At 40.8% G+C, this 14,537-nt stretch overlaps 1 protein-coding gene across 2 annotated transcripts in view; it reads right to left on the bottom strand.

Moving 5' to 3' along the window:
• GALC (galactosylceramidase) overlaps positions 1 to 14,537 on the bottom strand; it is a 44,973-nt gene that overhangs the window by 20,139 nt on the left and 10,297 nt on the right. For both annotated transcript variants that reach the window (XM_059688818.1, XM_059688828.1), the window contains 5 exons: positions 13,709 to 13,848; positions 9,361 to 9,399; positions 7,429 to 7,559; positions 4,143 to 4,298; positions 1,003 to 1,127 (listed from right to left, as the gene is read on the bottom strand). In XM_059688818.1, the coding sequence (XP_059544801.1) occupies positions 1,003 to 1,127; positions 4,143 to 4,298; positions 7,429 to 7,559; positions 9,361 to 9,399; positions 13,709 to 13,848 (591 nt within the window). The remainder of the gene's footprint in view (positions 1 to 1,002; positions 1,128 to 4,142; positions 4,299 to 7,428; positions 7,560 to 9,360; positions 9,400 to 13,708; positions 13,849 to 14,537) is intronic.

Below are 14,537 nucleotides of genomic sequence, written 5' to 3'. Positions count from 1 at the left end.
ACCCACAGGTTGAGAACTGCTGACTTTAACCCATCCTAGTATAACTACAAAAATAAGGTTTAAAAAGTTAATAATGCATTTCAAAAACTAGGCTTTATGGTTTCAAACAAGTTTATTTACACAATATATATTTCTTGGGCACCTCCAATGCTGGCCCTGAAAATGTACTGAGCAATACTCTATGACCTGACCCCACATGCAAAAAAATCAAGTTCAACATTTAAGGAATTAACCAACCAGAACATGTGCCAAACCAGCATAATGATGATTTTTAATTAAAGTTGAGACGGCAGTGCAACACTGACTCTCTCTATCCCCGAGAGCAGAAAATAAATCTCGCAGGTGAAAGGTACCCTCCCTGCACCAGGAGGCAGAGAGACCGATTCCTTATTGCCAGATTTAGGACACTCAGAACAGAGAAAGCTGTGTAAGCAAACTGCTTAGTTTCTTTTCTTTTTAAAAAATATATGTTTTTATTTCAGAGAGGAAGGGCGAGGGAGAGAGATAGAAACGTCAATGGTGAGAGAGAATCATCAATCAGGTGCCTCCTGCACACCCCCCACCAGACATCAAGCCTGCAACCTGGGCATGTGCCCTTAACAGGAATCAAACCTGGGACCCCTCAGCCCACAGTAACGCTCATCCACTGAGCCAAACCGGCTAGGGCACTGCTTCATTTCTTCAGTAACTAGAACCCAAGCCTATTTTGTTGTCCAGTCAGCTCCTCAAAGGTTGATTGTTCCTTTGTCTAAAAGGTGTATCAAAAACTTACTCTAATCACATCTTAGGTCCCATATCTATGGGACCTCCACATGTACAAACTTAAATTTGCTTGTTTTTTCCTGCTGATAATCTGTCTTCTGTCTATTTGATTGTTAGACAGCCTAAAGAGCCAGGAGAATTAGGGGGGGAGCTTCAGCCTTTCCGTGACAACCCCCTCTAAGACTGTTCTGCTTTGCCCTTAGAGAGGACTTTAGGGAGTGAGAGGTATGGGAACCATACCTGATATCCAGATAGGAGCTTCCACCACGTAGTGCCCACTCCAGGGCTCCTGGGCAGTCATCAGCCCGCTGCGCCCATAAGGCAACTGCTCATAGTAACTGGCCACCACATTCCAAGCGATTGTTCTAGAAGATTTGTTTAATAAGAGAGAAACACCAAAACATTTGTGATGAAAATGTAAATGTCTAGAATCCTACATAGTAAAAAGACGTATACATAATTTATATATATACTAGAGGCCCAGTGCACGAAATGCATGCATGGGTAGGGTCTCTAGGCCTGGCCGGTGACCAGGGCCGATCAGGGCCTTCTGGCTGCTGGCTGGGGCCAATGGGACACTTTGCATATTAGCCTTTTATATATATACTAGAGGCCCAATGCACGAAATTCGTGCAAGAGTAGGCCTTCCTTTCCCCAGCTGCCAGCACCAGCTTCCCTGACACCCGGGACCCGGGCTTCCCTTGCAGCACCAGCTTTCGTCCGGAAGGTCGTCTGGAAGGACATCCACCCTAATTAGCATATTACACTTTTATTACTATAAATAGATAATAAATACTGAAAAATGGCCACCCGAAGCAAGAAAACATATGTTTACTAACTTCCTTCATGTTCTGAAAAATCCAGTGTGGATGCATCTAAATATTGTTAATGGTGAATCACATAATTAAAAAATTTAGATTAATCCAACATGTGCAGTTTTACTGAGCCATGGTGTAATCAGAATATGGACCATGCACTACCAGTACCAGAAATAAAGGCTTTATTCATACTTGCTTTCCTTGTGACAGTCAGCCTTCCCAGTGTCCCAGTTTCATGATATAATTTTATGAACTGCAATAAAATTGAGAACTCTGACAGTCTGACTGCCTGGGTTCAAATCATGGCTCCACCACTTAACCTCTCTGGCCCTCAGTTTCCTGGTCTGTAAAATGAGGATAAGAACTATACCTCGCTCATGCGATTGCTGTGGGAATTGAATGTGTGAAGAGGACAGAACACGGTCGGGGCTGTAGCACTACTATGATTCTGCTTCATCGCTTCATCTACAAGTACTAATTGGGTCAGCTTGCTGGTCTGCATTGTGGTCCATTCTTTCAGAGAGGGTGCTGACCCCTAAGACTGTGACTCTGTGGTTCTCAGGAAAATCCAAGGACAAAAAGGAAGCTCTGGACCCTGGTACTGCTAGGTTCCTCACAGCCAAAAACAAACAAACAAACAAACAAAAAAAACTAGAGAGAGCTTACCAACAGGATTGTATTTTTGTTAGCAAGTCCTCACCCATAGTAAAATGACAGACTGACATTCTTAGAAAGTCAAAGACTTCTAATTCTGGCAACACAAAGTAGAAATAATAGTCCCAATTTTCAAAAAGTGCTTACTACTAGTGAAAATGTTAAGAGCTCTCATGACTTTACCCGTGGATTACAAGATACATGGTATCTCCCCTTGCTAGTGCCAGAAATACAAATTAAACTACCTGGAGAGCACTTTGTAATATACACAAGTGCCTTGACAATCTATATACCTCTGATACAGAAACTGACTCTATTTCCAAGTACACACCCTGAGGAAATAATCACCGATGTCTATATAGACATCTGCATACAACTGATCATTTCAGTGTGTACTCAACTGTTAACGAAAACAGAAACAACTTCCATTTCTAGGAAGAGGAAAATATTCATGAGGTACGGGATATTTTCTGCATCAGTTTCCCAAAGCTGTGTGCCATCAGAATCACCTGGGTGCTGACTAGACCACCAGAGTCCCAGGAGCCTTCCCTGGAGATTAAGGTTCAGCAGGTCTGGGCAGCTGCCAAGGAATAAGGTGCTTCCTGAGACAAGGCAAGTGTGGGAAATCCCGCTTTATGTAAAAGAACATATATAAACATTTAAAGTGCTAAAGTCAAAGTATACCTAAATATGAGGGAAAGTTCATAATGCCTTGTTAAGTGAAAAGCAGCTTATTTCCTGAACATTATATAGTACATTATATTAAAATTTTGTATGAAACTTTTACATATATAATGTAAATGGGAAGACACATTCCAAAATTTTGAACAACAGATACTTCTGGATGGCAAAAATATGAGTGATTTTTGCCTCCTACTTTGTATTTATATGCAGTCAACTCAATTCTCTGCCATGAGCATGCCTGACTCCTAATACCAAGTTAAGTCCTTAGAACCAAACTCTCCATGAGAAGCATCTTTTCTTTTAAAAATAGAAGAAAAAGAACAAAGAGGGCTGTCAGAATAATATGTCAGCTCTCATTAACATCACAAAAGCATGTATTGGCTTGCTTTTGCTCTATTTATTTTTGTTTTAGAAAGTTAATTTGAATCTAATTACAATTGAAGCTTCTCAAAGCATTTAAGAAATGCTTCCCCAAGAAATAAAGAGGAGTGTTCTCTCCTTGGAACCTCTGTTTTGGAAACAGACAGTTACACAAATTAATGAAGCTCTAAGGAATCAATGGGGCACATTGGGAGGTGGATAGTCCACAAGCCTAGTCCTGTCATAAGAAATGAGGAAGAAAGGAAACTATTCTAGATTAAAGGAGACTTTAGGGTCATCTAAGTGCAATGCATGGTGCTTGACTGGCTCTTATGTTTTTTAAAAAAAGCTATACATGACACTTTTTGAGACAATTAGGAAAACCTGGATAGACTGGGTATTAGAAATACTTTTTTAAATGTTCTTATGCTCTTATGTATCAAAATGATATTGTGATCGTATAGGAAAATGTCCTTTTCCTGGAGCCACATGATAAAATGTTTAGGGTAAAGAGCCATGACATTTTTAATTTTACTTTATAATCATTCATTTAAAAAAATTATATATATATATATATATATATATATATATATATCTTAAAAATCATAGAAATGCATAAATTTTACTTTACATAAATTATATCTCAATAAGCCTGACTTTATTCAATAAAGACTATATTCAAATACAGAAAAATAAATGGATGTAGCTTAAGTACAGACATAGGTATAGATGAAGCTAATAAGGCAAAATGTTTACAATCACTGAATCTAGGTTGTGAGAACATGAAAGTCCATCGTACATGTTTCTACTTGTGTTTTAGAACATTTTCAAGGTAAAATCCTTTCAAAGTTCTTCATAACTTACGAAGTCATGTAGCCGTTGACATAATTCTGATTCAATATGCGACCCCAGCAGCCGGCACCCATGGCATTGTTCAAAGTGCTAAAATCTTCAGAAGACCAGAGCTTCTTCTTAGTCAACCGTGCATCCTTGACCGTGTGGGTCCCAGGATAATGAGCTCTAGGAAAGGAAGGGTAGGAGGAAATGGGGAAAAGTCAAGTGGCACTTAAATCTATTTGTTAAGCAAATGAAAATACATCTTCTCCAGCATGTTCTATTTTAAAACAACAGCGGCTTCCAGGTAGATGCTGATTGTTGTCAGCATCTGCTCCCCATCCTTGTGTCTCAGGATGTCCTTAAGATGAGATAAACCTATAACCACTCACAAGATGGGAAGGAAGATCAAAAACAAGATTCCACCAAGGTTCTATTCTTGATAGATAAATCAGACATTTCTGCTTCTAGAAACCATAACATGTATGGAAGCATGTTGACAGAGGGAGTTAGCAAAGGAGGCCAGAGCCTAGGACACTCCAAGAGATGAATAAGGTGGAGACAGGGTTCATACTTCCCACGGGAAGTACAGAGTTTGGGACACTGGAAAGGAAGGAGTAAGAAAGAAGCCAAAAACAAAAGACCAATGAGTCTATTATATAAAGTAGTACTTCCTCCCTTGTTCCCACCACTAGCAGACAGAGAAAGACAACTTGGCATTTACTCCCAGACACAGATAGAAAAACAATAAAAACCCACACAGAGTTCCTTGAATATTTATAATCCCAGAGCAGTGGTGGTCCTCAACCGGGTGCTTTTGTCTGGCACAGCAGGCAGGGTTTGCTACTGGTATCTGGGGAGTAGAGGCCAGAGATGCTGCTAAACATCCTTCAGGCATAGGATGGGCAGGTCCCCACTGCAAAGAATCATCCAGTGGAAATATCAAACCTGCAGAGGCTGAGCAATCCTGCCCAAGAGTAATGAGCCCTTCCCCTTTGAGAGGAGTCAGTCAGTTGAAGTATAAATGTATATTCATTATTCCAAGAGTAAACTATTGCCATAATGATGGTGGTGGAAACTAGTGATTACTGACTAAAAACAACTAAGAAATTTCAAATGTAGAATAGAAATCAGACTGACAGTTAATACAATAATAAGAGAGCATATGAGCTAAATAACTTTAGGGACATGAGTGTATACTTTTTAGGCCAACAATTGATTACAAAAAAATTTAATAACACAAGCAGATAATAAAGATTGGATTATCTATTTGTAGATTGGTGTAGCAGCATCCATCATATTAAAAGAATGATTGTGAAGTCCTGTTTTAGTTTGCAGTTATTTATTACCATTTAAGTTATGAATCTTTTAAGAGAAAGTCCTATTAGGGAATTCATTAGACCTAGTAAAGATGGATTAGGGCACATTATCAATTTGGCATTCCAGAACTTCATGAGAGATAAGTATTATATACTAGTATATATAATAGAGAACACACACAAAAATACAGTTGAACAAAAATGAGGTTCCACCAAGACTTTGTTGAGTCACTGACCTCAGTTGAAAATAGGCATCTATTCAGTATTATAAATATACACTACAGAGACCACACGAACAAGCTAGCACCTAAGGGGGTTAAGAAATTATCGCCACGTCACCATAATGCCCAACTCAGAAAATCTGGCTACTAATATTTGTAGTGATATTATATCCCAAAACTTTATTCCATGACATGATATTCAACCTCAATGCCTCAGCCAAAAGCCAAATGTATGTTTCTTGTATCTCTGATTAAAATATACTTTATAAAAAAATAAATCCTGGAAAAGAATATGCTATTATCTTCCCAATGATCTTTAGATGTTGGATTCTGAGTAAATTCTAATTCTAGTTTAGAATTCTAGTAAATTCTAATTTATAGTTTTCTCATTTTCTAATTTTTCTATAATGAGCATGCATTATTTTTATAAACTGAAAAAGAATCTCCTTTAAAATTATAGAAATAGGTGGTATATCCCTCATTCAGAAAACAATAGAGCTGTTACATTACACTTAAAACCTGCTCAGATTAAATGATCGGAGCACAGAAGGGCAGAACTAATAGTCTATCTGGGTCTCTTCCAATATCTGGATCCACTGCTAGTTCAACAACAGGTAAAGGTTCTTTGGGAATATAATTGTTTAAATGTACGTAATCAGATAAAATGTCTCTCATTTCACAGTATGATATGGCCATGGGTTCATCCTTATGGAGGCTGAATAATGGGAACATGGATATTCACGATATTATTCTGCCTACATTTGTGTACATTAAAAATTCTTCATTAAAAATGCCATTAGATCAAGCAGAGTCTTTACATTAAATAAAGAACAAATTACACCCACACGTGTATTCTATTTTTTAAATATTTATGTACATTGTCATGATATTTAAAATTCACTTTTTTAAAAAAGTAGCTGAAAGTAGAATTGTCGGAAAGTGGTCAAAAGGTACAAAATTCCAGTTATAAATAAGATCAATAAGTACTAGGGATGTAATGTACAATGTAATGACTAGTTAACACTGCTATACAATATATAGGAAAACTGTGAAGAGAGTAAGATCCTAAAAGTTCTGATAATAAGAATTATTTTTCTTTTCTTTTTATTGTGTCTATATGAAATGATAGAGGTTAACTAAACCTATTGTGGTAAACACCTCATAACAGATGTAAATCAAACCATTGTGCTATATAGCTAAAACTCATATAGTGATGTATGACAACTCTCAATCAAACTGAAAAAATAAAATAACAAAAAATAAAACAGGAAAAAAAAATACTGCTGGAACACAGTGAGGCCAGGGCCCAGAAAGAAGACTGAAAGGCAGGTGGGACTAAGGAGCAAGGTCAAAGCCATATGGCTGAGGAGACATGACAGAAGTCATGGCCAGTGATCATGCCACACCATGTACACAGTGTTCATGAGAGAACGCCACCCACAGGAAGTCTGATTTCACGACATTGCCTTTTATAACTTCTAAAATTTAAGTACGATTCTGCCCCAAATCTAAACAAACCCATGTTTTATTACTGCAAACATTAACAATTTTTAAAAATTACCAATTCCTTTTATTGTCATAGAAAAATCCCAAAATGCATACATTTCAAAGAAAAAGGAATGAAATACCAGTTATACAGGCTTTCATTAAGTAATTAGAAAAAAGCTACTTTCTGAAAAATATAACCAAATGGAGAGGAAAACACAAAAAGAAAGGCACAGTTAATATTCAGAGCAAGCACTGGACCCTTAGTTTTCAAAGTAAGACATCCCTTACCCTATAACATCAATCACTTCCATGAGCTCCGCGTCAAGCAGCATAGACGCAGAAATGGGCTCCCAGAGGTTGTCGCTCGCTATGATTTTCACTCGCTCGAGACCTTGATAGTTCAACATTCTTCTTAAAACCTTGTGTGGAGGATAAACAGGACATAGGAAAGGTTACAAAAGAGACTGCAGCTCTTGCATTACTCCAAGGTAGCTAAAGTATCTTCCAAAATCAACATACTGGACCATAGTGTCAGTATTATTTTTCAGTAGAAATGTGGCTCCTATGGAAAATAAAAAAATAAACCTATGAAGTTAAAATGTTTTAGAGGGATTTTCCCTCTACCTTCAAAATTATGTTTAACCATAAAAAATTTGGGTGGGAGGTTAGAAAATTTTTAAAAAACCATAATAGTACTCCCCAGAAATAACCACTATTGTTTTGGCACGCATTTTTAGGAAATTTCTCAGGCAGACACAAAATCAAATTGGGATCGCATTAAACATACCATTTGGTAAAATGCTTTAAACTGTAATTTTATTTTTAGTATTTTCCTTTGTCACTAAATATTCTGCCATTACTGAAAATATTACAGCTCTCAAAATTTTGTACCATACTAGAAATAGCCATAAGAAATACTCCCTTGCTGCCCGCAAGTCTTTCACATGTACAGAGAAAACAGGCAATAAAACCTACCTGTAAGACTATCCACTGAGGAAAATCCTATATAATAAAAGCCTAATATGCTAAGTGTCCAGTCGTCCAGTCATCCGTTCAACCAATCAAAGCATAATATGCTAATGATATGCTAAGGCAGCTCAATCGTTCACTATGACGAGCACTGACCACCAGGGGGCAGATGCTCCTACTGGTATGTTAGCTGGCTGCTGGGGTCCAGCCGATCCGGACTGAGCAAGACAGGCCGGACACGCCCTTGAACCCTCCCACAGTCCCTCCTCAGCCCTGATCATGCACTGGTGGGGTCCTTCAGCGTGGCCTGTGCCCTCTAGCAATCCGGGACCCTTCAGGGGATGTCGGAGAGCCGATTTCAGCCCAATCCCACAGGCCAGGCCGAGGAATCCCACTGGTGCACGAATTCATGCACCGGGCGTCTAGTTAAAAATAACAATATAAGTGTTAACAGGAAATAAATCAGCAAAGCACTGAGTGCCTACTCTGGTGTTCATAGGGTCCCAAGACTCACATGTCCCTTTCCCCCACCACCCTCAGACCCCATATGGGATTTTCCAGGCACAACTTAAAAACCACATCACTGAAAACCCAAGGTCAATCTCAAATACAATATAAATGGCAAAAGTAAAAGAAACAGTAGCCCTGCCATTGTTATATAAATGGCTTATTTGTGTTCTATTAATTTCTACTCTTAAAAACAAACCCAGACTATTTCCAGGGGCCATCTTACCACACTATATGGAACATATGCTCACAGCGCATATCAAACCTGAACACTTACATTCATCTGCCATTACTGAACTCTTTATACAGGCATTTTAATAAACAGGACACCGATTCCAATAACATCTTGCTACAAAATGGCAATTACAAACTACAAATTCTTATATCCTGAGATGTTTTGCTACAGGTAAACTAAAGATTGAGAGAAATGGAAATGAAGTCTAAATTGTTTACAATAGCAGTTTTTCAAACCAAGGTAAGTTGAATTAGAATGCAATGGAATCAAAACAGACTCATAATAATAAAAAATACATATAAAGTAAAATTTGGGACTTACAGGAAATTATATATGCTTTCATCATGAATACAAATATTAAGATTTTTGCTTAAATTTTGTGTCACAACTAGCAAAACAAATAACTGTGCTGTAAAAAAAATACAGTTTTTACTACTAATTTCCATAGAACCATAAAGGAATTATTCACTGATAATTTAAAGATTAAAAGATTTTTAATTTGTACAGACCTTGATATAATTGATGTCAAATGACCTCTCATTCCAAATCTGCAAAACAAAAAGTCAAAAAGTCTGAAGTTTTTTAATGTCAGAAAATACACATAATAATTAAATGCCACTTCTCTCATCATCTTTCATATCACCTGAAAAGCCATTTTTTTCTTACTTTATGGAATGGCCTGATATAGAATTTATAGATATTTGTAAGACAATATAATTTAAAAATTAAAATACTATTTTCAAAAATAGTATTGTGGGTAATTTTAAAAAGCAATGTGAGTATTTTTAAAAACAGTGTATACCAGAGATTTCCAAAAAACAGAATATGCACTCAATCTTTCAACCAATATTGACAAATCGATGTGAGCCAGTACCTATGCTGGCACTGAGACCTAACAGATAGAGGGATTGCTGCAACGATTCCCACGAGTTTCCAACAAGGACAGCAGAAAGCCACGTATTCACAGGTACACCACACAGGAGTCATTTTCCCAGCACGCACAGAGAATCACAGTCATGTGCTACACACAAAAGCAAACTCCTACTAAGGATGAAAGGAACATACACATAACCCTTAGGTTTCATATCAGGAAGCATGGGAATTTATTGCTGAAAGAGAGCCTCATGACTTTCATTTTGCAACTGAGAAAACCATTAGTAACGGAGATGAGCCCATATCCAGGTGTTTAACTCTTTTTACTCCAGGGATACAGGGAAGAGTTTCTCATCAAAGAAGCTCCTCACCATAGCATGGGATTATGAGGCGTCTAAAAAAGATGTGAATCACCCATTATTTACCAAAAAGAGCTTCTAAGTGTAACTTTACCATACAGAATACCATTAGACCAAAACCTACACTTAGTCTCAATATAGGGTAACAATTTAAAATTTAAGAAAGCTTTCATATACAAACTAATTTTCAGTTATAACTTAGAGAAGGATAATAAAAACAAGTGTATTCATGCTTCTGGCTGACGGCCTGTGGCTCATCCTCACGTCCTATACCATCCCTCCCAGGACACTGCAAGTCTGTCTGTTCCCATGACTACTCCTCCCACTGAATCCAAGAGCTTATTACTCCTGTTACCCAAGAACAGTGGTAGGCAAACTCATTAGTCAACAGAGCCAAATATCAACAGTACAACGATGGAAATTTCTTTTGAGAGCCAAATTTTTTAAACTTAAACTATATAGGTAGGTACATTGTTATTAACTAAATTAGGGTACTCCTAGGCTGGCCTTTGCTAAAAACGTCCTCAATCTGAGGGGTTGACCTCAGCGAACGTACCCCCACTTCTTCAAAATAGACTTGCCCAGGCCCAAAACCAACTTCTGTACATGGGCCACGAAGTTTTAATCGAACTGTATGTGCGCGCCCGCACGTGGTATTTTGTGAGAGCCACACTCAAGAGGCCAAAGAGCCGCATGTGGCTTGCGAGCTGCGGTTTGCCGACCACTGCACTAGAACATAATAGTCAATGTACCTGCACCATAGTAGGAGCTCAATAATTGTTTGCTGATTACATGAAAACTTTCAAATCAGTTTGACAGATGGCATATTAATAAACAAAAGTGTGTGGAGATGCACTGTGTGTGTGGGGGGGGGGGGGGGGGGGGGCGGGGCTCTGTAGGATACAACACAGTCTGAGGTATGCCTCCAACCTGACAAGAGAGCAGCTGGAAAGACAAGATATTGTGTTAAATTTTTAAATCCTTATAATAAAAGCCCAGCGACCAGAACAACCAAAATGACCAAAGACCAGAATGACCACGGCCCCCAAGAGTGGTTAGGGGTGATCAGGCAAGCAGGTAGAGGCGATCAGGGGGAATCAAGCAGGTAGGCAAGTGGTTAGGGGCAATCAGGCAGGTAGGCAAGTGGTTAGGGGCGATCAGGCAGGTAGGCGAGTGGTTAGGGGCAATCAGGCAGGCAGGCGAGTGGTTAGGGGCGATCTGGCAGGCAGGCAAGCCATTAGGAGCCAGCAGTCCCAGACTGCGAGAGGGATGTCCGACTGCTGGTTTAGGCCGATCTGTGGGATTGGGCCTAAACCAGCAGTCAGACATCCCCCAAGGGGTCCCAGATTGCGAGAGGGTGCAGGCCGGGTTGAGGGACCCCTCCCCATGCACAAATTTTGTGCAACAGGCCTCTAGTTATTAAATAACAGTTCAGAACAAGGGTAGGCATATTTTGGCCAGCCTGCCAAATCCAGCACACCACTTGTCTTTTCATAGCCTGAGAGCTAAAAATGATTTTTATAGTTTTAAATGGATCAATTTTAAATCCTATCTAATAAAAGAGAAACACGGTAATTAGCGTACGACTGCTACCCTTCCCATTGGCTAATCAGGGCGATATGCAAATTAACTGCCAGCCAAGATGGTGGCCGGCAGCCAGGCAGCTGGAAGCTAACATGAGGCTTGCTTGCTTCAGTGACGGAGGACTCCAACGTTCCCCGCCTGCCACTGCCGGCCTCTAAGCTGCAACTCTAAGCAACTATGTTACAAATATAGAAGCTAAACAAAACCCCAGAAACCTGCTTTAGTCGCCGGGCTTCAGCCAGCAGGATCGCAACATTGTTTCAAATACAGAAGGTAAACAAAGGCCAGAAACCTGCTTTCAGCAGCGGAGGCCTAAGAGCTGGAGCCTCAGAGCTAAAGCTGGCCCAGAATAAAAAAAAAAAAAAGGAGCAGTTGGGAGCTTCAGTCACCCGCCAGCCTGAAAACAGCCCTCAGCCCCTCACCCAGACTAGACAGGCACCCCAGTGGGGACCCCCACCCTGAAGGGTGTGTGACCAGCTGCAAACAGCCATCATCCCCTCACCCAGGCTGGCCAGGCACCCCAGTGGGGACCCCCACCCTGATCCAGGACACCCTTCAGGACAAACCAGCAGGCCCCCACCCATGCACCAGGCCTCTATCCTATATAGTAAAAGGGTAATATGCCTCCCGGCACCGGGATCAGCTTGACAAGGGGCAGCGCCCAAACCCCCTGATCACCCTGCGGCTCTGTGTGTGACAGGGGGCGGGGCCACAACCTCCCTATCCGCCCTGCTCTGTTCGTGACAGGGGAAGGCGCCCCAACCCCCTGATCAGCCTGGCTCTGTGCCTGATAGTGGGGAGCTCCCCAACCCCCTGATCGCCCTGCGGCTCTGTGTGTGACAGGCTGCGGTGCCCCAAACCCCTGATGGGCCCTGCTCTGTGTGTGACAGGGTGCGGCGCCCCAACACCCCCCCCCCCCCCACGGGCCCTGCTCTGTGTGTGACAGGGTAGAGCCATAACCTCCCCATGAGCCCTGCCCTGAGTGTGACAGGGTGCGGCACCCCAACCCTCTGATCTGCCCTGCTCTGTGTGTGACAGGGGGCGGTGCCCCAACTTTCCTATCGGCCCTACTCTGTGAGTGACGGGGGAGCTCCCCAACCCCCTGATGGGCCCTTCTCTGTGCGTGACGGGGGTAGCTCCCCAACCCCCTGATTGACCCTGCTCTGTGCATGACAGGGTATGGAGCCCCAACCCCCCTGATGGGCCCTGCTCTGTGAATGACAGGGTGCAGCGCCCCAACGCCCTGATTGGCCCTGCCTTGTGTGTGACAGGGGGCGGTGCCCCAACCCCCCAATCAGCCCTACCCTGAGCGTGACTGAGGGTGGCATCGAAACCTCCCAATCCGCCCTGCTCTGTGCATGACAGGGTGGCACCCCAACTCCCCAATCGGCCCTGCTCTGAGCCCGACCAGGGGCTGCACCTAGGGATTGGGCCTGCCCTCTGCCACTTGGGAGCAGGCCTAAGCCAGCAGGTCGTTATCTCCAGAGGGGTACCAGACTGCAAGAGGGCACAGGCCGGGCTGAGGGGACCCCGCCCTTCCCCCCCGAGTGCACAAATTTTTGTGCACTGGGCCTCCAGTGGTTATATAATTACCTACATAATACCCTTAAGACCCACAAAACCTAAAATATTTACTCTTTGGTCCTTCAAGGAGTTTGCCACCCCCTTGTTTAGAACCACAGAAGACTTATAGAGCAAAATGAGATTAATCATTAAACAGCACAGTAAACATAATATTGTTATAAGAACTAGAGAGCTAGGAAAGGCTTTGAAGAGAGAGAACTTGAGCTGGGGTGGTACCAAAAACAAACATTAAAAAATATATTTCAGCCCCACTGATGTGGCTGAGTAGTTGAGTGTCAACTTATGAACCAGGAGGACATGGTTTGTTTGATTCCTGTTAGGGCCCGGATTGTGGGCTCAGTCCCTAGTAGGTGACATGCAGGAAGCAGACAATCAATGAGACAAAATGGTTAGTTAACAAAGTACCACTTTAAAAAATTACAAATAAATGTAAGCATGTTTTAAATCTATTACTAACCCCAATATAATCAATATCCAAGTCATGATAACGCTTGGCGCCCACAATCCAGGACACGATATAGTAGGCAGTCAGATGACGGTTTACGTAAGGCCAGTCGAAACGTTTCCCCAGCCATCCAGGGAATGACCAAGGCAACCCTGCAGAGAGGGAGAGTGGGTGTAACAATGCCAGCACTATTAAAAACAGAGCAAAGGAAACCAAAAGGAATACTATAATTCCTTACTGATCCATGGAGTCAGATTCAATAACCCCAATGTTCTTTTCAAGGAAAAGAAATTAAAAAGAAAAAAACAGCAACAAAAACAAACACCTCTCTCAAAGATACCAACAGAAAGAAATATAATGTACAATTGAACTTAACATCCCTAACACCTACTATAGGGAATGTTCAATAACCCATTTCTGTTCTCTCAGGTCAAGTCAAACATAAGCCTTTTAGAACTCTTTAACTACTCCTATGAGGTAAGTACAATACAAATTCCTCATTCACTGATAAGGTTACTTAAAATATAAATTACGTAATCAAATTCAGCAAAACTAGTTTGCCCTGATATCAATATAAATGCCAATGACTCAGTAGGGAAAATATAGCTTTGTTAAATGATGTAGATTAAATAATCCACATTGTTCCTATATGCTAATGATTATTTTATGTTACAAAAATAAGAGTAGAATTTACAATTCTAAATCTTAACTATGTTACTGGTATATTAAAATAAACTCAACAGTTAAGTTCCCAAATTGTTTATATGTTACCAATTTAGTTCACCACTGAAAAGTTCAAAATCAAAATGACAAAATGTTTATTTTTCTAAACTCAGGAGGA

The sequence above is a fragment of the Myotis daubentonii genome, chromosome 1, assembly GCF_963259705.1.
Source record: "Myotis daubentonii chromosome 1, mMyoDau2.1, whole genome shotgun sequence".
Taxonomy (NCBI): domain Eukaryota; kingdom Metazoa; phylum Chordata; class Mammalia; order Chiroptera; family Vespertilionidae; genus Myotis; species Myotis daubentonii.
Note: the sequence above shows the minus strand (reverse complement) of the source record. Positions and strands in the feature narration are given on the sequence as shown.